Source organism: Nymphaea colorata, chromosome 4 (assembly GCF_008831285.2).
Source record: "Nymphaea colorata isolate Beijing-Zhang1983 chromosome 4, ASM883128v2, whole genome shotgun sequence".
NCBI lineage: Eukaryota > Viridiplantae > Streptophyta > Magnoliopsida > Nymphaeales > Nymphaeaceae > Nymphaea > Nymphaea colorata.
Genome location: NC_045141.1, coordinates 17,898,851 through 17,925,282, shown reverse-complemented (window position 1 = coordinate 17,925,282; position 26,432 = coordinate 17,898,851). Strand labels below are relative to the sequence as shown.

Below are 26,432 nucleotides of genomic sequence, written 5' to 3'. Positions count from 1 at the left end.
AGAGAGACCGCGATTTCCTTGACTGAAAGATCATCAATTATGTTCTTCCATACAAAGATGAATACAAAGCCAAACACTTCTCTCTCTAACTATAGATTAATAAATGTGGGGCTTTTACGTCTATGGTTTGGAATCTCGAATTTGACAACAAATGGCTCCTTCAAATTTAAGACTGAGTTAATCAAACGCCCGTTACTGATGGGGGACAGAAAAAGTCCCCTATTCATAAAATACTGCTACAGATATATGAACGAATAATATCATAAGCTGGAATGACTTCTGCACGTTTGACAACATGGGAATGTCTGAAAGAAAAAACTACCATCCAAGCACATGCATTAGAAAAAAATAATAAAGCAGTCATAAAGCTATTCTAGAATTCATGTTGGGAGGTTCTTCATGTCGGGAAGTTCGTGACCAGGCTACTGACAGTAATGATAAAAAACCACAGATTACATATTCAAACAATTGCATTAAAGTAAAAGCTTTCCAACATGGCTAAATACTCTTTCATATCTCAAAATTTCGGCCAAATGAAGTTATAAAAATGTAATCTGTATGGCAGGATGACCCACCAATCTCTCTCTCTCTCTCTCTCTCTCTCTATATATATATATATATATATATATATATATAAGAGGAAGAGAGAGAGCTTATATTTACCCATCTGATATACAGCCGTCTGATGGGTTATGGTTGAACCACTCAAACCTATGTTATACTAGAAAAACTAGAAAAATGACGAAAGCGCAATTTTATAAATTGAATTATACATGGGTCGATCCTGAAGACGTATTAAAGATAGTTTTATTGTGGCATACAAAAACGTATAAATTAAGCAAACTTGTGAACCCTTACAGTAAGGTGAGGCTTCGTAAGATTGATAATGAAGTGTACGTATCAAAGCAATGAAAGTTGATTAAGATTGGCTTTGTCATTGTCAGCATTTACAAAAGGCAGTCCATTTTTAATATATTAACAGAACACAAGTTCACATTTATTAATGTGTAAATAGCTGGCTGAATTCACAAAATAATTCACGAACACACATTTTATTAATGAAAACATTAAATTATATTTAAAAGGACTATTTTATCTCGAACAAAAAGGAATACGTTTAAACAAACAGTTTCCCACAGTTCATTTTTCTACTCCCGTCTCACCCTGCACGATGTCACGTCACTTTTATGTCATTGTAGAGATTATATATTCGCGGCGAGAGACAGAGAGGTGGTTTGTGAATTCTTTTAATTTCTTTTTATTAAGGTTATAATAATGTTCTTTCGCATACCTTGACTATTTAAGTTCATGAAATATACATATGCTGGTAAATTATTTTACAAGCTCAAAACTGTTATTCCTAATTTCTCAAAAAACAAGCAGTTACAAGCACGTAAAAAATGGTATTTGTAAATTTCTCTAATTAGTGCATAGGGGAAGCTTGACATTTCATTTTATTAAAATGTTATCTGTAAATTTCTCTAATTAAGCGAAGCGTGAGATTTCAAACCAAGGAACAAGTAATATAAGGGCTCATTTCCACCGTTAGTATTAGCAGTATAATAATGAGTAGGTTCCATCAAATGTGCTGTGGAGTTTATCAACTGTACAGTGCTTTCGTAAACAAAGGGGATTAGATTCTCTCTCATTAGTAAGGAACATGAAAGAATGCATGCAAAGAACTCAATAATTTTCTTTTACACTTTCCAAAGAAATGAAGGCCAAGGTCTTTATAAATAAGCCCAAAAAAATCTCCTACCCATAAGCTTTGCCTCTTCTGCTGTCTTTCATTTCCCCCTCGGTTTTTGCTGTAATGTATTGTTTAGATTCGTTTTCTCTCAGTAGAGGAAGTTTGGCCTCCTAAACGAATCACTGGTTATGGAAGTCGGCCTCACGATGCCATCGGTGGCTGATCGCACAAGATTGGCAAAAAAAGTTTTGATTATTCGGTGTAGTTTGTGAGACTGCAGAATGGTTGGAGTATTTGTTAAACTTGAAGATTATTAAGATCAAGTATCATCAACTATATCCCTCGAATGTGCCATTTATATGGAGTTTTTCTACTTACAAAACATGCATATGTTATCCAATTGCATGTTTCTTTGCCCCACTTCTTCAAGTAATTAACAGCCAAGGAAAGAGGCAATGAGACTATGAGGGGTTGGTTCAACGGGATCTCGCAGACGACTAGTCTTCACTTTGATTTTTCAAAGAGTCAACTCTTTGTGCTGCAAATGAAGGACTGCTGCATGGTGGAAGCAGCATCTCGGCACGGACACAGGCCCTTTACCTACCTTCGAGAATAAAGGGTTGGGAAGAAGCTTTTGGCCTTCTTCAAGTCTCGTTCAATCGAAAAAGAGACGATAAGACTAAGGCCTAAGTCCTTTCCATTTACTTTAAAACCTTGTATAATTGAGGCTCCCATATGCCCACTAAGAATCTATCTGATTTAATGATCCATGTACCTCCACTGAATTCAATGGTTGGGTGCTGAAATGACAAAAATGTCCCCTGTGATAAAATGACAACAGGACATGCTGCCAAGAAGCAGTATTACTTTAATCTGATCATGCATATTTAGAAAAGTGCTTCTCAAGCATGCAGATGTCATGTAGAGCCCGCTGCTCCTCCGATGGGAACTGATGATGCAAAAAATCCCAGAATCAGGGGTCTGTAAATAAGTAAACATTTGATTGAAGGAAATCTCTTCGTGAAATTATGATAAAGATGGTAGGATCTTATATGTTCCTTTTTCTTAGTTCTCTTTGGTTTTGGGAGAGGCAGATGTCAAGGGGAGTTGTTGAATATGAAACGCAATGTTGGCCAAAAGTGAAGACATTAATTAAGAAAAAAGAATCTTGTTGCTATAATACGCAATTGTTATCTTTGCACGAGCTAGGAAACCGTAAAGGTGAGCACGTTGCTGAATGCGATCTTAAAGGTTCAATGCTTAAAAGATAACAAAGGTTGGTTATGGTGTTGATAAAAAAAAAAATTTAAGCCGACGTTTGTTTCAACTTGAATCTGAGATCCGAGATGATTTAAGATGACTGAGGATCTCATATTCAAGGATTTGAAAGGTGCAATACTTAAAAGATAACAAGGTTGGTTATGGTGTTGATAAAAAAAAAAAATAAGCCGACGTTTGTTCAACTTGAATCTGAGATCCGAGATGATTTAAGAGGATCTCATATTCAAGGATTTGAAGTCGGACTTCCCTCCCATTCGACCCTGAATACTGACAATTTCAAATTCTCTTTTTTGTACAGGCGATAAATCCACTGTTTGTTTGTTTATTCTGTGAACCCCAAATAAAAGGGATTTTAGTTCAACATCGGATCTGAGATCCGAGGCTATCAAATACACTTGGGAACTTTTTTTTTTTTTTTGGGTTTGCCTTTTCCAATTATTTTCAAAAATGACAAACTGTCAAAGTGGTAAAAACGTGATAAATTAACTAGTCATTTAAAACTTAGAAAAACGCATTTTTTTGAAAAAAATGTTAAAAACAAAAAAAAAACACATTTTAACGTGGTTTTTTAAGTTTTTTCATTTTTTTTCAGTTTTTTAATGTCAACCAGGTTTTTTTATTTTTAATTTTTTATTTGTTGCAAATCTACTTATATTATTATCAGTTTCTCACTTATTTTATTTTTTCTCATTTTTAGTTTTTTAAATTTTTTAAGGTTAAAACAATAGGCACATAAAACACGTTTTCCTTTTTTTTGAAAAAAGTGTGATAAATTAACTAGCCATTTTAAACTAAAAAAACACATTTTTTTTGAAAAAAATGTTAAAAAAAACATGTTTTAACGCGTTTTTTAGGTTTTTTTCATTTTTTTCAGTTTTTTAATGTCAAACAGTTTTTTTTATTTTTTTAATTTGTTGCAAATCTACTTAATTTATTATTAGTTTCTCACTTATTTTATTCTTTTTTCATTTTTAGTTTTTAAAATTTTTTAAACATTTATCGTATTTTTTTATTTTCTCCTTTTTTTAGGTTCAACGTATTATACCTGAAAAAACCTCACCCTTTAAAACTTTGAGGGGTTATTTGTGACTATTGTTATCAAAACAATAAGGTGTGTTTGTTTAGCTAGTGGTATGAGACCATTATGATATTATCCGCATATTTAAGATCAAACCCTTTACGGCCAACCAATCCAACTTTAAATCCACAAGTTTTTGTATCCACAAGTTTTTGAGTGTAACTTGAATTTGAAATCGATGCTTTTGAGATCCTCAAAAGATCTTCCAAAACACACCCGTTAATGCAGCTTAGATCCAAAGTTATCATAACCCAACCTAAAAATATAGTTAATGATAGAAGGTAGCACTGAAAAAAATTGCAATTGATATTTTCTGATTCTCAAATAGAAAAAAGTTGAAAATAATGTTCTCCAGTACTCGAGCGAAGAGAAGCTCCTTTTAGACACTTATTGGGCAGCTTTCATGGAAAATTATTATGTTCTCTATTAAAAATACAGACGATAATCTTTTTATATTATGGACAAAAGTGAGGCCCACGAATAACATAGTTTCCTAAAAAATATAGGCTGATTAGGTCAAATATAAATATCGCCTACCAGTTGGTTATATTTAAAATGCAACTCGACATCCTAGCCAGGCTATGTGTAGGTTCTACCGGTTCCAGATGCAGAGTCCACTCCTCTAGGAGCCCGGCCGGCGACTAGAATCTTCTGCTACCGAACTTTTGGGTTTTGGAAAGTAAATCGAAGACCAGGAGATTGATTTCAAAAGTGGGATCTTATTCACGTTTTCTTTGTTTGAAAGGTCAACTTTGAAACGAAGAAGATCAGAAAAGCACTGCCTACGAGGAGCAAGCAAACCATGAAATAGATGAAAATGAAAATTAGGATCAGTCAAGAGAAGAAAGCCAATGAAGTGGGTCAGAACAATCCTACCAGCTATTGACAATATGGAATACGCCTAGTAGAAGTGGTTGTCATATATGGAAGCCAAGAGGACGAGCCGTCATGGAAGACTGCGATTAATTTCCTCCCGGAATCTTGGCCTGAGCAGGAATCCTTCTCCTTTTTTCTGCACCCGACACAGATACAGTAGCCATGACAGAGCTCACCCAACACACAGTACTTTGATTACCTTAGTTTTAACATTCATGAACTTGATGCAGTATTTAGCATAAGGTTCATGCTCAAGTTTTGTGGTTCACCAACTTAAGAGTTTGAGGTCAACCCAAAGATTCCCCCACTTTCAGATTTTATTTAGACAGAAGACATAAAAGATAAAGACTGAAAGGCCCGATCTTAGTTTTAGTTTTTCTTTTTCCGATCCTGTTTCCTCATCTAGGCCGATCCTGATGCAATCCCATAATAATTGATGCAGTTGTGCTTATGGTAAATGATTGGCTCCAAAATATTTGCTTGATCTGCTGTTGATTAAACTTGCCTTACGCCATATGCATGTAGAACCAGTAAAACACTATTTCCTTCCAATTTTCTATCTTGTACAGGGGTTGACCTCTTCCCCAGAAGGCCTTTCGTTTGTTTTCTCTATTGCAATTAACTACGGTGGGAACTGGGAAACCATTCGCCGGAACGGTAGGACTTGGAAGTCCATCGATTCCGGCGACCAAACAAAGAAAATGGGGTCCATTTCATCAACTTATCCAGTGAGAGAGCAAACTCTTACTATGCTACCCAATAACGAAGCCATTGACTCTGCTAACAAAGGAACCTTCTCCCTTGCGTGTCAAGAAAGTCTCCGAATTGCGACGCCTTTGGGACAAGGACGTGTATCTGCTGCAGTGCATTCTAGATGATCCGTGAACTATCGGAATGCTTCGTATCGTTACCTTTTCCGCGATTCTGATGTCTCGATCTGCTTTTAGCAGCCTTGTTCGTCTCTCTCTCTCTCGAATACGGTGCCATTCTAGGCAGATTGGGGAGGACGGCAAGAAAACTCAAATTCCCCACATATGGACATGAATTGCACCGACAAATGATCATTCATATGAAAAACGAATGTTTCTTCAGTCTTCACTGATTTACAGCCGGGAAACAAGGAGAAGGAAGTCCTTACTATTGATGGCATCCATCTAAACCATCAATCTCTCACAATTTCTAAATCCAGAGACACGCAGAAGAATCAATATCCAAAACTATATAGTATATACAGAATACAGGTTTGTTTCTTGAAAGATGGTTCTCGGAAGCCACCACCAAGTTTCTTCGCTTTTTCTCCTGGGATAAGAAGGGCAGGGGAGGAATACCAAACCAATGGAAGGTCCCGTTCTAGCAGATGACACAGCCGTTGGGGTTCTCCTCTGCGCTAGTAACATAGTAGTGGGTGGTGTAGCAGGGGTTGTAGTTCTTGTAAGCAGCCACCAACTCTGCCACTGGATCCTTCTTGGATTCATCCTTCTTGGGTTCATCCTTCTTGGGTTCCTCTTTCTTCTTTTCTGGCTCTTTGGCAGGCCCCACGGTCAATATCTCTGTGTGCCATTGCTTCCTCAATTTGCCGACCACGTCTACCGGATCAATGTCCCCAACCACAGTCAGCTTCTTCTCCTTCATGTCCATGGCTATCTGATCGATCCCTGTACCACCAAACAGAGCAGGGGAAGTTGGTAAGACAACAAATGAAAGGAAAACAGATACCAAAGCTGGATTATGGTGTGAGCATGTCCCCTAGACGAATTTCAGTACAAAAACTCCTTTCCGCCAATCTCAAACAAGGGGAAACTCTTGTGCTTCTATCACACACTAGGGTGAGAATTAAGAGAACAACTGAGAAATCGGAGATAGAAGTTCCACATGGACAGGGGATACGATGAATCCTGAAAGCCCATCTTCCGGCATAGGGAAGAGGGCTCTCGGTCGTCCTTTGCCCCTTTTGACGCTAGCACACATCACTCGGGTGACGTAAAAGTCGCAAAAAATAGTTCGTTTCTTTTGGTGGTCAGTCCCTTCGGAAAGGGGACTCGAAGCACATGACCTATGGGGAGAAAGGGAAATTTGGCTGTCTCGGGCTGCGGTTGAATGATTAGAATCCCCACCAAGCGCAGCTGTTCTGGTATTGGGTTGTTCTCCACTGGACTCCAGAGGAGAGAAAGAAAGAAAAAGGTGCAACAGAAGAAGAAGCAGACCTGAAAGAGTTGAGACAGCCCGCATCGCCTTCTGCTTCGCCTTGTCATCATGCAAATCCAATTTCACGACCACTTTCTGTACCAAACAAATACCAATTGAATCAGTTTGAACAGCCAACAAAAGAAATACAAAAACGCAAAAGCACTTGGATTTGAATGAATCTTCTTCAACACGCACCTTCATATTTAAATTTGACAAGCACCAAGCTCAAACAGAGTCAAGAAAAAAGGACTATAAATGATAAGGGAACTGTCACAAACGAAGTTGCGGGAGGGTAATAGATATGATTATGATGAGAAGAAGAGCAAGAAGAAGAGAGCTTGAGAAGACACGAAGCCTGCGGGTTCGAAGCAATACTTGGAGAATTTAAAGGAAAGAGAGGGAGAAATGGTCAAGGCAGTGGAGAATTGGAGGGTGGACGACTTCGAGGAAGGAAGACCGTGAGAGTGGGACCTTATAAGAGAAAAAGGAAAGGAAAAAGATTGCGAGGGAAGGGAAGGACGCGTCGCGTTCGTCACCCCTAGGACGGAACTTGGTGGTCACGCTTCTTCTCCTTGACTGCAGCGATACGGGTTTAGTCATTGTAGCATATTTTTTTATGCTACCGTTATTGGACTATTGTGTACCTGTCCCCCGATTGGCCTGTCCTCTTCTTCCACAAGCTTGCTGCCAAAGGGACGGCGGTACCAATGGATCTGTAGAACACGTTTCATAGAATTGGCGCAGACGGCAATGTGACAATTGAGATCGCTCGCCCTTTGCTTGATTTGACCACACATCTGATCTTGTTCTTAATAGTTCCAACTGTATTGATGAGATTACAGTAACACGATGAGATTCCATATAATGGGTGATTTGATTACGTTTTAAAATAAACGTTTGATATCAACTTCAGTAGTTTCTACAGGATTACCTATAATTATCTAGCTTGTTGATAAACAATTCCTCAATTCCTTTCTCTTTCTCTGTCTAAGGCAATCAAGTGACTTCATTAAAAGGGGAAACTGTTCTTTATTGAAAAGTTAACAAAAATGCTTACATACAAGATGGATTCAAGAGGCCAGTAGGTATAAATACAAACAAATGTGGCAATGGCCCATGAATTAGGTATGAGGACGGAAAAAACTTTCATTCTGCTCTTGGTTAAGGCAACGATCTACTGGTGGGTCTTGGTTGTGGGAACAAGTTGAACTTTTCTACGGCTGCAGAAAAATATGCATAACAAGAAGGCATTCAAAGGGCGCCATACAAATCCAGAAGGTGCCATTCAAATATTTTCACCGCGACTGAGTGAGAAAAACATGCGTTCTGCTTACCTATCAAAAAAGAATCATCTTTCTTGCCTCCTTGGGGAATCTGAAGCTGGGTTTTACCTTCTATTGTTCTTGTAAAGATTCAGAACAATGTTTTGTCTCTTGAAATTACCAAAAAAAAGAAAAGAACTGGTGTCATAGTTAATGACAATGACAATTATTTGAGTGTGAATGCAAAGTAGCCCAATACCCAAATTTTTAGTCATAAGTATAATTCTTTAAAGATTCTCTCGAGAAAACTGTGACTGAACTATGTACTTCACATCTTTATTACGGTTGGTTGTCAATTTTCTCTAATCAATGCTCTGAGTTGGCGCATCTAATTTGCTCATACATACCCTAACTTGCAGGAAGATTAAAACGGGCCCTCTCTATGAAATTCAACCAAATATCGGAGTTACACGAAACGTTTCGAAGTATGGAAGCACAATAAACAAACAAATAAAAAAAAATGCACAGAAAGATGCATCGTTAACTAATATATTTGTCATCTTTTCAATCGGCGAGGAGAGGTATGGCAGTTCCCTACCACCTTGTGCCGGGAGAGGCATTATTTTAAACTTCTGACCTCATTCAATTCCAGCCGCCTCCAAGTGGTCCTTCATGTCGCGTGGAAAGAGCTCTCATTGACTCGCATTATTGGCCTAACGTGAATTTAACTCACAAAACCACTGCTCATAGACTGAATCACAGAATTTACTGACGATTTGAGACAGAAAACGCAATTGACTACTAGGACACGAGACAAACAAAAAAGAAAAGTGTTAAAAGAAACATTACACTGATGGGGTCTTCACGAAAGCAGTGAGGCGGCGGAAGCAAATCAGAAGCAGCAGGCAGGAAAATTTTAAAAAAGAAACCGTGTTTCTTAGTGATTAAGAGCAAGAAGCACGAGCCTAGGAATGCCAGTGGATTTTATTTGAATTGGACCAGAGTGGAGCTAAGGTAGGGCTCGCATGGGCTTGGACCCCACCTATAAAAAAATAAAATTAAAAAAAAATTATGTAAATTAAAAAAATATCACTTGATTTATGTAAAAGTTTTAAAAAATGATATTTCAACCCTAGTCAAAATTTAAAAACTTTTAATTTGTTCTTTCTCATGAAAAATTTCTAACTTCACCTATAAACTGAGTGAGTGTACTTTTTATGACATTCTTAGGTAAGCCAAGGATTCAAAAATGGAGTTATAAATCTAGCAATACTTCTATTACTACAAATGCCCAATTTGAAAATTCTTATAAACACTAGGGGTGGAGCCAAGGTAGACTGTTTGCCAAAATACAAAGATACAGGTACTGTTGCTAGTCAAGATATGGTTAGATAACCTCAGCCACTTTCTTGTAGCAGCAACGCCGCCTCCACCTTCCACCGGAAAAGTTTGTGAGTCGCTTTCTAATGTTCCCCACGGACCCAGTGTTTACGTCCATATACGTTTGGGTAGCCATGTCAAGAATGAGGTAAGCTTAGAACGTTTTTTTTTTCTTTTCACAAATGAGATTCTTCTGGCATCATGATTTCTAATATTCTTGTCTTACGCATACCCGGAAATCTCTGATCCTTTAATTGGATAGGAATGATTTGCGAATGTCACCAAGTTGATGATAAGATGTTAGTTTATGATGGGCATCTTTTGTTTTTCTATATTATTTGTGTTTTAATAAGCAAGCGCCTGTGGTTAGTCAGACCATCGGCAATTTTAATGCCAGCAAAGACGCTCTCTATACAACAGACATTTTTGACTTTTCTCTAGAAGTTCTTAGATCTGACTCTTACCCAAGTGAGCTAATTAATATTTACAACAACAATTTTGCTAGCTAAACGCTTTATAACCAGTGATGAGAGCGACTGTTTCTTAGGTCGGCTAAGTCTTGATTGTCAAGCAGTCATACTTGATAGGTCCTTGTCCTTACAATTAGGTTAAGATTCCCTCTCTGATAAAAAAAGGAAAAAAGATACAATAAAAACCCAGTCCTGGTCCACCAAGCTGAATCCTTTGAGCTCAGAGTTCATATTTCTTTGAAGTTTTTACCTGGTTTAAGAAGTTCTATTAATCACAGGTTTTGATTTATTGACTTTTTTTTTTTAATGGAATCAGCTTTGATCGTAAACAACACGGTAGTTGGTAGCTGTGTCTGATGTTGTGACAGGTAATAGTTCTTAGGCTGGCTAGAGATATGTCTCAAATCGCATCACCAATTTCACCAGGTCCCACTCCTTTGTTCTAATGTGGCTTGGTTTATTGCCAAAAGAATAATACCCGGTTTTTTTTTTTCCTTTTCTTTCTTGCATGAGGAAACATGCACAGAGAAGTAAGAATGTCTCCTGTCAACAGCATGAAACTCCAAAGCTAGCACCTTCAGGCTCTTTATCTTAGGCAGGGAGCACTGGGCCCGTAGGTTTCGCGGAACACTAGTGATCCAACAGTTAGTCTCATGGTTGGACCAAACAATCCGTAAGTAGTCTAGTTTTCTGTGATATATGCATCCTTTTGTAGAATTCTTATGATGATCTTGTTCACAATTCGCTCAAAATCCAACCAGTGGCCTGGCAATTAAGTCCTTCCGTGGCCCTAATCTTGAAGCAAATAATAAGATTCTTCAATAAGTGGTTGGACGCAGAATCTGAAAAATCTAATAACCAGGAGGAAATGCACCTAAGAATTTGGAAAACATAGATTGAATGGACAATAAAAATGTGTTGAAACCTGAAACCAGCTTTGATCGTTTAAGACGAATTTAGTTGACAAATTACTCATCGGTTTATAGTCTCACTCTGAAGACAATAAAAATGTAATGAAACTTGAAACCAGCTTCATTCATTAAAGAAGAATTTGATTGACCAGTTACTCAATGGTTTGTAGTCTCATTCCGCAATATATAATTTTGCACAGGAGATGCGGTTCTCTCAAATGAAAAGAGCACTACAAATGTTTAAACTACTGTGTCATTTTTATATAAATCAGGAAGCATGTTTCTTGGAAATAAAAAGCTTTGCAAACTAAATTTCTCAGGATTTATTGGCAATACTATGGATGAATTGAAACGGGACCTGCTTCTCAAGAACCAACGAAAGGTAACTGACCAAATCTGTATCCATTCTCCTAGTAGCTCATTTACAAAAATTTAGAGTTAGCTAAACGAATTCATGTAGGACCCTATTTGAAACTTTACACAATGCAAACCTTGTAGCCACACAAGAAGTGCAAAACAGGATAAGCTGTTTTGATTAGTGAAAATGAGTTTTTCAAAGAATTCAGCCAAACTATCTTCGGGAATGAAGATAAAATGAGTTTGTATTATGTCTTAATGTACGAAGTGTAGACCTAATGGGGCAATGTTTCAAGTCCTGATTGAAATTTAACAAAATGAGGGAACATCAATGAGTAGATTCTAGGCTATCACCTACATAGGAAACAGTAAGAAGGCTTCCAACTAAAACTCACTTTAACCAATCTTGGTGGGGCCATTTTCTTTGACATTGTTTTCAAGTACTTTTGGTTGCATGATGTAGATAATCTTTTTTTTTTAAGTCTCCATGCAAAATTAGTAGTGTTAACATCTAACTGCTCGGTCCCGAGGTTAAGATTCGTAGCAATGACAAATTTGATCTGAACAGGTGACATCATTACAACTGGAAATAAAGTGTCATCAATATGAACACCATGTTCCGATCAAAATCCTTTACTAGAACTTTTGCTTTATTCTTTGGTTGCAAGTCATGATCTATTGTCTTCAACCTGATGACCCACTTATTCTTCTTTAGCAGATTCACCAAATCATATGTGGTTTTTCTGTGATTCAATGATTTTTTCCAACATTTTTTCAACCACTACTCCTCCTGTTCTTCACCTACATTTGTGATCAAGATATACTCATATTGAGAATATTGTGTGGATAGTCTCGAATCTATAGAAGATCTCAGTAATTGAGATCCAGCTGGTTGCAATGGTTCTTCTTCTAACCATTTAATTAGGCCAACATCTATTGGTCCATCTTCTAACCAAATTTAATGTCTTTGTACTTCTCCACTGAAATCTGGTACTGTTATAGGAGATATTAGGTCTAATTGAACAGATGTATACAGTGAGATAATATGTCACTACCCTGGCTATTTTCACACCAGACTCAGCCTATTGATCCAGTAGATTCTAACCTGCCTCCTAGTCGTTTTGTTTTCAAGTATAAAAAGGCTAGGAACTAGGATGCCTAATCACTTAATAACCCGCTTTACAAGCCCCTTAAGGTTCTTTACAATCTTAGATACAAAATTAAATTTTTTAATAGAGTATTACAATTCTCCTTAAGGCACACACATATACCTATATGAGGCCACAAGTCTGAGTGTTGAATTGGCTTTGATATAGAAATTAACACTCTTTTCTTGACATCTTCAATAGTCTTCTTTAGGCTTAATTTTTTTTTTTCACTTTCAAGATCTCATAATTATAGCGAAATGTGTCTTTGCCATACTATAAAAAATGAATTGTTCCATTTTCTCGTCAAGTTTATACTTCTCTGTCTCAATAACATGCACAAAACATGTTGCATTCAAATATTTTCAAGCTCTTGCAAGATGCCTCCTTCCCACATGATTCTTTGTCTACCAAAATACTTAACAAAGAATGAGCCAAGACCAAGTTGATCACATGAGGAGTTACTTGGGTAGTTTGGACTATGCCAACATGCACCCAATTCTCTAACTACATTATGTTATGGGTTACCGGGAATTGTAAATTGATGGCTATTCACCGGGTACTTTATAGTCCTGATGAAATAGTCCAACATATTTGCTGCCATTATCTGGCCGAAGACTTTTCAATTTCTTCCCTCTCTCCCTCTCTGTCATGATATGAAACTATTCTTGAAATATTAGGCACTTGAGGATTGCACTTTGGAGAGTATGTCCAAACTTTCATAGGCAAATCATCTACAAAAGTAATAAAATAAAGTGTACCTTCAAAAGTTTTCATCCTAGCAATGTCATAATTAATTTGTGCTTGTCCTCAAGCAACACATACATACATATAAACACGCTAGGAAACACACCACTTTCTTTAAGGCATTTCTCATGAAAGAAACTCTATATTGCATGCCATCTATCTAAATAATGAACACAGTATTCAAGGTGGGTTCCTATGTCTCAAGTTTGGTAGTGCATAATGAGAATCTACATACCTTTTTCACTCATGTGACGAAGAGGACTGAGGTTACCCTCCACCTGACGGAAGTCGAAACTCCCACACAACTTTTCATCTTCGTAAGATACAAAACTTGCTTTCCGTGTTTCGTACGTGCGGTATTTTAACTTACTTGTCAAAAACCCTTTATTTGCAGCACAGAAACAGGCCACCTATTAGTCCATACCACATCCATTACACCAACGCCTTAAAAATCATCACACTTGCCATTGAGTGGTTGCTGAGAAAAGAAAAGGGTGAACAAGGGCCTCGAGCCGTTTCTGCTTAAAGATGGAGAGAGATTTGTGAGCATGATTGTCGTCTTGGACGTCTACCTTTCCCTTGGTTGAGTTTCAGATCTTCTTACAGCATTTGATGAACCTCTGGCACCGGACGAGCCATCACCGAGTTTCCCTCATTGTACCATCTTCACCAGTAGCGAGAGACCCGGAGTCCCCTCCATGTGCAGAACAAAAAGGAGTCCTCTTCTTTTTGGATGTCCTTGCCTGCCCACGGAGCAAGATAATTGAACTTTCCACAATTTCTTGACCCTCACCCCACGTACACGGCGCATGTCACTTTCCGACGACTGATTCGTCGAGACCAAAATGTGGACTTTCCAACAACCGATCGGTTGGTTGAGACGAAAAGAAAAGGGGCAAAGAAATATTTAACAGACATCCATGAACTCTTGTTCAATTATTGTAGGCATCACCCATATACCTCTGAACTCTGTGGACAAAAAGGAAGGGAGAGTTGTGGCTTCTCACTCGAATGATGGTGCATCTACGCAGAAACAAATGGTGCAGGTGACTCCATTATTTCTCAGGACCATGCTTTGTCTGTTGCAGAGGCCGCCCAGCAGATGTGGACTGACGTGAGCCATTTGCCAATATCAGCCCACATAAATCCTCCTTAATTTTGATGTATTTATGTTTAAATATTTCTTAAGAATTTAAAATTTAAACTATTAATGCCTGATAATCTGGCTCTCCCTCTCTTCTACTGATCTTTTGCCTTCCTAGTTGCCGAGTTGACAAGTAAACGACCCTCTCGAGCACGTCTAGCAATCAATGGGTTTGCGTAATAAATACGTTGTCTGACTTTTATAAGTTGAGGACCAAAAGCACTAGGAAGATTTGGACTTGAAAACGTAAAACAGGGTCTCTGTGGTTCAAATTCAAGTTTCATTTTGTTATCTGAATTTGAGTTGAGACTACTCTGAAGCTCGAATTCCGCGTTTACATCGATGTAAATTTTACATTATGAACATTTTCCGGTAAAATAAAATCGAAAAGGAAGAGCAACCTTTTCTCATCAGCCTTTAAGTTTTATTTGTCAAAAGCTACTAGCTACAATTACAGAAGCAAGACTTCTGCCCCTGGTCTTTCATTACAGGCCAGAAAATCTTCTGCTAGTGCTAGAAAGTCCATTTTTGGGATTGCGGCCCCAAAGTGGGCCACTGAACTTAATTTCCTTTCTTCCTCCGCTGATATGGATCGTCACTCTCATTTTCAAACGAGAGTTTCTAACCGATATGTCCAGAACCAGCCACAGTTTCGTGTTCAACCCTGTCACCTGCGAAGTGTTGCCATACAAGACCAGCTATGTTGATCAACGAGTTACTTTCTTTTCTCCCTTGACACTGCCATTAAATGAAACGCAACCTACCTGGTGATTGCATACGAACAAAATTGAGATCAAATCCCTCCTTTTCTGATGCACCACACAAATGGTCCCAAAACCCTTGTCCGTTTGCTACCTACAGACAGATTAGCGGTTGTAATGGTGTTTGACCTCAAGGGGTGACTTGATCTGCACTGATCAATTAGAACTTACGTTGAACTTCATTATGGATCAAACTGTGAACCTGATTTCTTCCCATTACCTTGCCACCAAATAGCACGGTTGGATATAACTTCCAGTACTGAAAGCAAGTGGATCATGAAACATGAATTCCTGCTCCTTTTGAAGAGATTTCTTTCCTTTAAATCATGCCATTTTCCTTTGGAAACAGAGTTCGTTCTAATTCTCTTCGTTCTCAGATCACCTTATTTTTCAGTTTGCACACTTTGCTTTTCAAGGTAAACATGCATATGCTGATCTAAAGCAGCATCAGACCAATCTCCACTAACGTCGCAAAGAAGGATAGTTATGTCGTTTACTAAATGGGAAAGAAGATCAAGTGATCCAACTTGAATAAATCTGCAGCCTTGTACAGACAGCCGCCAACTATGACCACGATTTCCTGGCTCATTGGGGAAAGTGAACTAAGCAACTAATGATCAGAATTCTGACCGGCCATACTTTGCACCATCCCTTCCAGAAAACGTACCTTCGCTAGAGAACGTGAAAAGGAACGGGGAAGACTTTTCTCCGCCGAACAGCAGACCTGAAACTTTTTCAAATTGCGTTTTCAATTGTAGTATCTGTAAAATCTCAGTTAAGAAACCAAGTCCCGGAGGAAAAGGCTTTTTCTGCATAGAACTGTATCTTCTGGCAGAGTTTCTCTTCTTCTCTCAGCGGGCGGCAATCTCCTAAACAAACTGAGGGCCACTCTGCCCACTGCACACTAGAGATGAAAAACACCTCAATCTGTTTGCCATCTATCATCACTACCAAAGATGGTGAGCTCATACAAGCCATGAAAAAAATCAAATCAGTTTCAAGGATTAAAACTAAAAAACGGTAGGAGATTGTAAGATAATTCCACTAAATAGCCATATGCCTTAACAAGGTTTGGTTTTAAAGAGTAAAAGTTCTCTTTCATCCTGCTTGCCGAATTGCATGCTCCATAATCAAACTTTTGAATTGATTGTCCTATCAGAATGAGCATTGCTCATACTCAGATATAAATATGTGAAGAATTCACCACTTTATGCCATGCAAATGAGTTCACTAATGACATCACAAGGCTAATAGGTCTAAAACATTTCTATTTGGACGTGTTTTCCACTTTGGACATGAGAGAACCAATTGGTTTGGTTGACCCTCAACGCAAAAATAAAATTCTTTATCAGCAGTCCAAGAATTAGTCCCCTGATCAACAAATAGTTGATAGAGAACTGCATAGAATCTGTTAAGGCCTGCGGAATAGCTGGGATCTAATAGTCTAACCTAGAACAGTAACCTACTTGACCCCCCTCATCCCATAAAATCACTGTAAACTTAGTGGGTCCTATGGCATTTGATTTTAGATCTACCTGCACGACATTGTTGCTATTTGAGGGAAAGGTACAGGAGTATTTTCTTCCATTAGTGTACTGTACTACCTTCGCTTACATTATCTGCTCATGAACATTTATAGGACAATCCACATGTTCAGCATCTGAGTTGGAAAAGATGGCCGAGAAATATTATTCCTTAGCTGCATGGGCAAGTTCCGCGTGTCATTCAACCTTCCTGCCGTCTTTTACAGAAATCTTGTTAAACAGATTCTGCAAACGTTGCACTTGGAAGAGTGAACACCCTCATAATACAGTGATATATAAATAGACTGGTCCTTCAGTGAAGCTAGATGTTTGCTTTTCTATCTGCTAATCTGAAACTGCATTCTGGTGGCACTTTAAGTTAGTAAGGAACAAGCCAAATAAGGCACACAAGTTTATTGAAATGGTTTGTGTAGAATTAATATGCTCCGACAGATCAAGGATCCCTACATATAATTTCGCTGTTCTGAGAGCAGAGTGTCTTTCCCAGTGTTTCTCAGATTTAAATTATATGGGTACCTGCAATTCACCTTAAAAATTAAAACAGCAAACAGGGAACAATCACAGTCTTCACTTTTCTATATGTATAGGCACCTGCAATTCATCTTGGAGCATAGTGATGATTTGTTACAGGCAATCCATTTTATTCAATCTGTAACCAAAACAAATGTGCCCTTAGCTTCCTTACCACCTCTTGCAATTGTGATCTTAGGCTAAAGTATATTTGCTAGCTAAGGTGAAGGAGATAACTTGTTGGTAGCCCACATGATCAGCACTATCATGATATAGTTGGTATTTATCGATTTCTGGCTATTGCTTTCATTAACCGTATGTTCTCTAGAGACAAGGATGTGAACGGTTCAGGTAAGGATTAACGAAATTCACGGGTGATCAGATTGTCAGAACAAATAAAATAAGACCAAAACCAAATTTGAATAATTTACATGCTTAGAGAGGATTTGAAGTCACTCAAAACTCAGTCCCGACTCCCAACTCACCTTGCTTGATACTCATTCCCAGATCTTGAACTTGTAATTGCACTTACACAAATTAGACATGTACCAGCCACCCACTGAGCAAAAATACGAAGATCTCAGGCTCAGGGGCCTGTCTTTACTCGATCCATCTGATCCCCTTGACATTGATGCTTGCAACTGTCTATTCACTCACATGCACCGCTGTTTCAAAATGAAGACAGCAGTGGAATAATCAGAGCGTCGTACGCCATGGCCAATAAAACCATGCACTAAGGAACAGCAGTTCATTTTGAGGACCCTCATCGACCTCCAACTCCCAAGTCCCACCTCTGCACCACGAAAGTTCCTTGGTGTTTGTACCATTTAACTTTTAGAGCGTCGCCTCAGAAAACTCGATCGATCTGTGGGGCTTGATCAGGGTCAAAAGGTGGTTGGTCCATGGGAGGTTCACGTGTTCATGTGGCTCACCATGTACGGGTTCAGCAGGAGGTACAGGTCAGAACTTAGCAGCTTAGATTAGATTCTTAGCATGTGAATTTTGGATGAAAGTGGCCTCCTTTCTCTCCTGTCTTTGGGGATGATCGGAAGCAAATCACGAAGTTGGCCCATTTAGGCCATTTTGAACAGAATCGTTTTTCTAAGCATTTCTGAGCATACCCAAATCGGATCATTTTGAACTTGAACCATCCTACGTTTGATTGCCTCAAAATTTGAATCCGTACAGACAAGTTTTAATAAAACCGACCATGCAGGAAAGCTAGCTAATCAAGAAAAGAATCGTGCAAAGGTTCAATTAATTAATGATATCAAGATGCTAAATGGTTGCAAATGAATGAATAGTAATCTCGTCAGTCGATGCACCTGCTATTTCATTCTTCCTTTAACGACAATGCTGTTGCTTAGTCGGTTTACTTCAACCAAGGTGTGCCGTATTCTTTTTTCGGCTGCTAGTTTTATTCCAGCAAGCCTGCTGATTGATCTCGTGAGCTTCTACAGTAAATCTGTCGGTGAAGAATGAAGGCACAATGTTTAACGAACCTCGCCAGCAACATTCGAAGGTGATAGAAACTCCTCTTTTTGAAGAAAGAAAGCATATATAATGTAAGAAAAAGGCAAGTGTTGAATGGTCCAGATTCGCGCTCACAGATCGCCTTAAATCAAAATCTTATGATGAATTCAGTCCCTTGTTTTCTTTTTCCTGTCCTTTTCTTTTGTAGTTTATATGCAGCCATGTCCTGAGACTTACGCGCGTCCATGAGTTAAACATACACACAGAGACAGCAGTAGTCGCCCGACGTTGTGGCCGGAAGAGCAAAGCTGTTGGTTATGCTCATGTTGATTTAACTTCAGCGAGGAAAAGATGGTGGCCTTTTGGTTACGGAAGTCATAGGATTCTTGACCTGCAAATTCGTTGAATCTATACCTTTCTAATCACACCAAATACAGTGTGCATCTCTCTCGAGTCAAGGTACAAGACTCTTCCCCCTTCTCTCTCTCTCTCTCTCTCTCTCTCTCTTCTCTCTCGTGGTACCTATAAACATATCCCTTACCCTTCATGGTTCTGCCATACTAAAATAAGGGGTTGATAAATGTTTTGTCCAACCCACCTATATGGTTTTCCTTTTCAACGCTTATATTCTACGAAGTGAAGTAGTATGGGCTTTTTACCTATCAATTTATGTGCAATTTAGCTTATTGATCATGTTCGTGTTCTGCTGCATAAAACATAATGAACACGTCTACCAATTTAGATAGAACAAAAAGACAGCCGCCGCAGGGCAATAAAAAAACTAGTGCAATTTAACTTACTTGAGCTTGCATAAGCTCGGCTACAACCCATTATACGATGTTGACTCATTTAACGAAGCGAATTTGAAAAGTTGAGCTGGAGCTACGGCATCAGCCTGGATTCATATGTGGAAGTAATTGGAGTTTATGCCACAGAACGTTAATGAAGATTCTTTCTGCCCATAAGAACGGCGAGGGACTTAGGGGAAACAAGAAATTCCCAAGAGCGGCTTCCTCATTTAACATTTCTACCGGTTGCAGGCGCCACTGTTGCCGGTAGGTTGCATTACGCAACGCGATTTCTGTCTTCATAACTATCTACGTTTCAGTACAACTCGATTAGCCTCCGTCTTCCTGTTTTGCGCCACTTCCCCAACAGCATCGACTAATTTCGAACTTAATTTGAAAACTATATTTCGACTCGGACAAGTTTCGGAATGCCTCTAATAACTAACGAATGGCAAATGCTTTGCCTTATGAAGATTCTATTTCAATGGGAACTTGATGAATGGATCTGCCTACATTTCTTACTTTTACTGCTATATTGAAAGTTATTCCAAGTATTGCTTGAACTAAAACAGATAGTAGATTTGTTTCTATTGAATCTTTTTCTCAATGCACATCAGTTAGCATATTGATCCTGCCCATTAGTACAAGGGTGATTGATGCCCATATCACGCAAATGATTGACTAACTGCAAAACTACTAGCCAAAACCGGTGTGCCAAGTCTCCTCGGCGCCCATTAGCGACATTGATTTGAGCTAATTTTCACTTGTTTTCAACGAGAGAGAGAGATCGAGAGATCATCATGCCCATTAGCGCCTCTACGTTCCGATTACTGACTCAAAATTGAATCTGGTAACTCAAAAAATATTCCAATTATAATTGAAATCGGATTAGTTATACAGATTAGGTATCTGCATTCCTTGTGAATCCAAAATCCGACGTTTTCAGCCTATAATACATTCAAAAAATAAATAAATAAATAAAGCAGATCTTTCCGCTCTTGGATCTAGTCTCTGCTCAAAAGTTTAAAGTTCAAATCTGAATCCGAATTTGTACTAAAGATCTGATTAAATCGGATATGGTAAATCAAGAAACCGAGATAATGGCAGCCAAAACTGGATTATCGACCACCAAATTAGAGGGCCGGGGCCATTTGAAAATGTTAGTTGGTACAACCCACTGGCCAAGTGAAGGAATAACTGCACCTGTATGGTTAACATCCGTGTCTATATATATATATATATATATATATATATATATATATATGGTGGCTCATATTTATAAGTGTATAGTTATTGCCTTTGTATACATGGTGGGCCATATTGGTCCTCTCATGACCAAGGTGGTATCTTATTTAACAAAAGTAAGTTTATGTTTAAAATTAGGTGCCAATCTGAAGCTATAAATGTTTTCTGCAAACGTGATCAAATCATAATGTACAGTGCAAAATCATGCAAGCAGTATATATGTTACAACAAGCACTTAATGCGTCGACTATTTTTTAAAGGACCAGTTCATGTAGATTGATTGTGGAACGCGTTAAGCCATTATGTCTTCCGATTACGTCCTCACCAACCTTTATTGAAAAGCAATTTCCGAAGCATCAATACCTTATCTGAAATCGACACAATAGCTTGATTGTTAATCTGGAGGTTTTTTTAATATATAGTTAGCATTGTTTAATCTCAAATCAGTTTTCTACAAGAATGCATACTCTAGACCGTGGGATGCTTAGCATAAAAGGCCATTCTAGTACACTTGATGGGTTGTCTTGGAGCTATTTCAAATTGAAGGATATGCTTTTTGTTGCTTGGAGAGGCATAGCGTAGTTGGTCGAGCCGGCGAAAACTTGATCATCAATTCGATTCCTGTGGGTGACATTGCTTAAGAGTTCTACACGAAGGTCTGAAAAGTGCACTTTGTATGGGCAGATCCGGCGTCCATCTTTAAAAGACTCAGCAATTTTCCTCCCTATCTACTTACAAAGAAAAACAAGACGGACATAGCACTTGTAGGTGATGAGCCGACGATACAAAGGAGAATTGAATATTGCCAACTAGAAGACTCCTACTCCATCGATCTACTGCCTATTCTCTAATTTCTTTAGCCTTGTAAGGCTTGAAAGTTGGAGCTTACTCTCCATTAAAGAAGGAGAAGAAAAAGACAGTGCTCCCATCTTTGTAATGAGAACATTGCATGGGCATGAGTAAATGCACGTAGAAAAGTGTGCCCACACACCATGGCCTCCCCATCCCTAATCACAGACCTCAGCCTTGGGAAATGCGGAAGCAAACCTCTCTGATGAGAAGATTTTGTTGAACTGCGTTTCGCAAACTCTAAACAGATCTCAACACTTGAAAGTTGTGCTTTTCATTTAATCTGACCAATGTGTTCATGATTTTTTTTTTTTTAATTGGCCTTACAACAAAAAAATGGGCACTTAAGTTTTTCCAGAGTTCTATCAGCATCTGCTTTTTTTGTTGCTCAAATTGCCTAGTTTATGGGAAAAAGAAAATGCCGCTTTCTAAAATCAATTAGGTGATAATGTTACCAAGTTATACTAAGTAAACATGCATGTAAAAACATATATTTGAATCTATCTTGCTTTGCCTGGAATACCTCTCTTTCTCTCTCTTTTCAAGAACAAGCCAAATTATTAAATATTGAGAGAGCCAAACTTGTCGTGACGTGCCCCTCTCAGATGGTGCGTGTCTTCCCTATCTAATGCAATCCAACAAGCAAATCTATTGTAAGACAAGCAAGAAAAATACAGATCAGATGCGGCCATCCTAATAATGGTAGCAGCCAAATTATATGATCACCACCAACTCCTTGATTTGAATGAATTGCGATATGGAAATTCTCCATTAGTATGGTCAACCGTGAAGCGACCACCAAATTAACAAGCAGGCGACTGTTGCAGAGATCGAGTAGCTAAATCTTTTCTCAAGTTGCAGAAAGCTAGAGTTTTACTGCTATCTAATTCTTTTCTTTCTCGATGTTCAAAGCCCTTTGCTGGCGCTGTTCGCCTGTTCCTGCTGTCCCGCATCGATAAAACTACGAGATTTTTTTAAAAACAAAAACAAAAAAAAAAACATTTTGGTGTTCGAGGAACATCACCTGCGTCAGGTTACTGACTCTGAGGGAGCAAAAGAATAAAATAACCAGGAGTTTTTGAACAAAAAATTGCAGGGCTCGTGGCTTGTCCTCTTATGGAGGGTCTGCAATGAAAACGTCCCCTTTTTTAATGTTGTCCTGATGAGCGAATTGCACCTAAAGATGCCAATTTGGAGATCACGACAGGATTTATTAATGTTTGAAAAAAATGTATGCATGAATTTGTACATACGGTCCCAATTGTTATTTGTTTTCACTGATGCGCCCTCACGTTACTAAAAAGTTTTCTAGAAAAGGGAATCTGCAAATTCAGATTGGCCAATTCAAGATGATGCACAAGAAGTTTAAAACATTCATTTTGTACATATCAAACTTAAGGAGATGTCAGCAGAAAATTAAATCTAACTGCACCAGAATATTTTCTTTTTCTCACCAACAAAGGAGGTTGGTCTCAACACCCACAATTCAAAATACCTTTTCCTAGGAAAACTACTCCTGATCATGACTTAACGGTGGTTGAAGTGAATCATTTCCTGTGGGACCATTAATCTCAAAGTGCAATGGAATGGGCACTCGGGCTTTTCCTATACTGCTATTTTTCCATACTTCTATCACTTATATGCTGTATGTATGTATATATAAACGTATGTGTAACAATGAACAAGCCTTGGATGCCAGAGTTAGTTCAAAAGACAGTAGGCATGGTTTGAGTAGACATTATTCACACACACACACACATTAAGTTACATATTAAAAAGAGGTTCTGCTATCCAATTCTCAGCAAATAACATGCCATTCAACTTTTGAATGGCTTCAGGTTGAAGGTTTGAAGATAACTTTTTTATTGAGTGCACAGAGTCCTTTTGGCTTGCATTATAGGCTTTGGACATATGCACCCAAATGAAAACAATGGCTGCCGGATTTCTCTTTATTGATGTTCGGTTTCTTCTGCTTGGAGCAAACGCAGAGACCAATCATGAGTCCAACTTGCCCCACACTCGAACAAATTAAATCGACGACCCTTCGGGAAATGGGCTTATGGAACAGCCAGAGCAGCCTCGGTTCTTGCACCAAAGCTATGACCCTTCTTCATCTAACTTCGAAATTTCAAATCTCAGCATTCGATCGTATATATCCGAAGGGAAATGCCACTATAATGCATGGCGGTGGAAACGAGAAGAAACAAAAAGTGAAATATATTTAAATTGAAGGCATTATTCATGCAAATAAGTGCTGCCACTTTCGGTTTTCATACAATTTTTTTTGGTTTGCCGGCCAATTTGTCAGATCCGCCAACGTCCATTGGACTGTCTCGATCCCTTGAGGGGCAGAGGCGCTTGTTCTTGTTCCGATCAATGGTTGGTAGGCAGTAAGAATTTGATTTATGAGACTATAAATGCAATTAAGTTTTCCGGATCTGGCCTGTTGACAACCTTATATCCGTAATAGCTCCAGTCAAATTCTAATTTAATGCAGTTGAAAGTGACAAAACTTTTGCCAAATACGACCCCTTTGCAGCCCTCTGTTAGTTACCGTTGTCACAATAGACTTGAAAGGTTGAGCGGCCATTTATTTATTTTCTATGAGACTTTTGACACCAACCCCATTTATTCGGAGATGCTAGTGTACCAAAGTTGGTGTGCCCTTTTAAAAGGGTTGAGAAGCAACCACTCTTTGCTCCTAAGAAAAAAAATATCATACAAAATTCGTCTGATATGGTAAAAGAACTGTGATCCGAATATGAATTCCCCAGTATCCAAATCGAATCCACATAATTTGTATCCCATGCCCAGATTCGAGAATAGGCACTTGTTCGAAAGAAGGAGGAAATTATCCAGAAATATTTGCATATAAATGTATTTATTAATATATGTAATCCCGAAAAGGATGAAGTTGGTAATTATATATAACGCAGGAGGCGCTTCACGCAAAGAGGATGATAAGGAGCTTAGTCCCGCGGCGCTATTGCCTTGGAAGGCGGCAACTCACCCGCTCCGCTACAACTGCCGGGACCAAACCACCGTCGCCGACGGACCACCACCACCACCAATGTCGTCGACGTTGAAGAAGTACAGGAGTCCTGTTGTGGTGTCGCTTGGCTGCGGGTGCCGCGGCTCTAGAAGCATCCTGTCGGGGAAGCAGAGGCCCACCTCCCTCAGGGAGTACCTCTCCGGCTCCCGCCGTTCCTTCGCGACGAAGGAGTCGACGTACGACGACCTCGGCCCTTCCATTTCCTCCAGCGAGACCTTCGCCCTCGCCAAGAGCTTCTCCGACGAGTGCTCCGTGACCACCGACGCCGACGACGACAACGACAACGGTGAGCAGAACGTCCCCGGGGGAAGCTTCTCGGACCTCCTCCGCCAACTGGGCGAGCTCGAGCAGAGTCTTCATTCCTGGCCTGTCAAGAAGAAGAACGCCCCTTCTCCCCCCGAGACGATCCCTTCTTCCTCCCCTCCGCCCCCTAATCGTCTGCCTTCGAAGCCGCAGCCGGGGGAGGTGAAGGGCCGGCCCGGCGGACACCGGCAGACGAAGAGCGCGAGGAGGGTAGGGGAGAGCGTGGCGGTGGTCAAGGCATCCGAGGACCCTCTCTCCGATTTTCGGTGGTCGATGATCCAGATGATCGTGGAGAAGGAGATAGTGGCCGTCGACGACCTCCGAGACCTCCTCCACTGCTTCCTCTCCCTCAACTCTCCCCACCACCACGACGTCATCCTCCGCGCCTTCCTAGACGTCTGGGACGACCTCTTCTCTTCGCCGGATCACCACCGCCACCACCAGCAGGAGGGAGGCGCCACCATCGGCTCCTCCAATTGCCCCTTTGCCCATCACTGCCTGTGAAAAGGACGCCAGCGTCGTGGGACAACAAGGACGACCAGGTTTGCTTCGCATAGAAGCGTTTTCGTCATTTTGGAGATTGATCGCTTGCTCTCTCGCTGCTTCTACTCTGTATACAATCACTCTGATGACTGATCTAATTTTGCCTTTTCCCTTTCTCCTACTCTGAAAGTAGTCTTCTTTCTTCCATACTTCTGTTGGTTTGACTCTGCTTCGCGCTAATTTTGATGCTAAAATCATGTTCTTTTTGTAAACTAGTCTTGGTACTACCATCCGAACAAGTCACTGGAGATGCAAATGATCAGTGCCCGTAACCAGCTCTTACGTTCTCTCCTCAATAGTGCCTTAACTGTGACGGCAAAATAATCTGCCGGTTCATTCGAGTTATCTGGCCGACGGGAGATGAGAGGCTACGTACAATGAGAGGGGATCAATTCCCTCTCCTGAAAATTCACTTTCTCCTACCATTTCATGTAAATCAGACTGCCCACCAATAGGTTTTGCTCTCTGATCAATCTGGTCTAAGCTTTCCTGCTTTCCTTCTAATCTCGAATCAAAGTATGGAATGCATACTTCAATACACTTCAAAGACTGATTCAATTCTTGAGGGCTTGATGAGAAACCAAAAATCAATGCACCACCACTATAATTATATATTCAATTTCAAAACGTTGGAGGTCCAATTATTAATGCTCTCTTGATTATCACCATTTTTCTGTCGTTAACCTTTGATGATCTTAATTACTGATCATCATAAGTTTTTCTCAAAGAAAGGTTAGTAGATCTGATATTACGCGCATCCCTCATGAGGAAGAGTTCCTGAATCCGACACCCTTTTGATTGCGAGAGGATGCTAAGCTGGTCTACGTACGTAAGGG

At 39.4% G+C, this 26,432-nt stretch overlaps 2 protein-coding genes across 2 annotated transcripts; one reads left to right on the top strand and one right to left on the bottom strand.

The window, feature by feature from the left end:
- Positions 1-5,995: 5,995 nt before the first annotated feature.
- On the bottom strand, positions 5,996-7,560 carry LOC116253384 (heavy metal-associated isoprenylated plant protein 39-like). Its single transcript, XM_031628179.2, has 3 exons — positions 7,308-7,560; positions 7,130-7,205; positions 5,996-6,580 (listed from the first exon to the last, which is right to left on the bottom strand). Exons 1-3 carry the CDS (start codon positions 7,311-7,313, stop codon positions 6,276-6,278), a joined length of 387 nt encoding a protein of 128 aa, XP_031484039.1. The 5' UTR covers positions 7,314-7,560; the 3' UTR covers positions 5,996-6,275.
- A 17,097-nt stretch (positions 7,561-24,657) lies between these two features.
- Positions 24,658-25,712, top strand: LOC116253074 (transcription repressor OFP8-like). The gene has a single exon (XM_031627809.2). The coding sequence runs from the start codon at positions 24,769-24,771 to the stop codon at positions 25,555-25,557; it is 789 nt and encodes a 262-aa protein (XP_031483669.1). The 5' UTR covers positions 24,658-24,768; the 3' UTR covers positions 25,558-25,712.
- Positions 25,713-26,432: the final 720 nt, after the last annotated feature.

Excerpts from the sequence above, each read along its gene's own strand:
- LOC116253074 (XM_031627809.2), top strand. The coding sequence starts at position 24,769 with ATGTCGTCGACGTTGAAGAAGTACAGGAGTCCTGTTGTGGTGTCGCTT.
- LOC116253384 (XM_031628179.2), bottom strand. Across the intron at positions 6,581-7,129 it reads GGCTGTCTCAACTCTTTCAG|GGATCGATCAGATAGCCATG; the intron begins GTCTGCTTCTTC and ends TTGGTGGTACAG.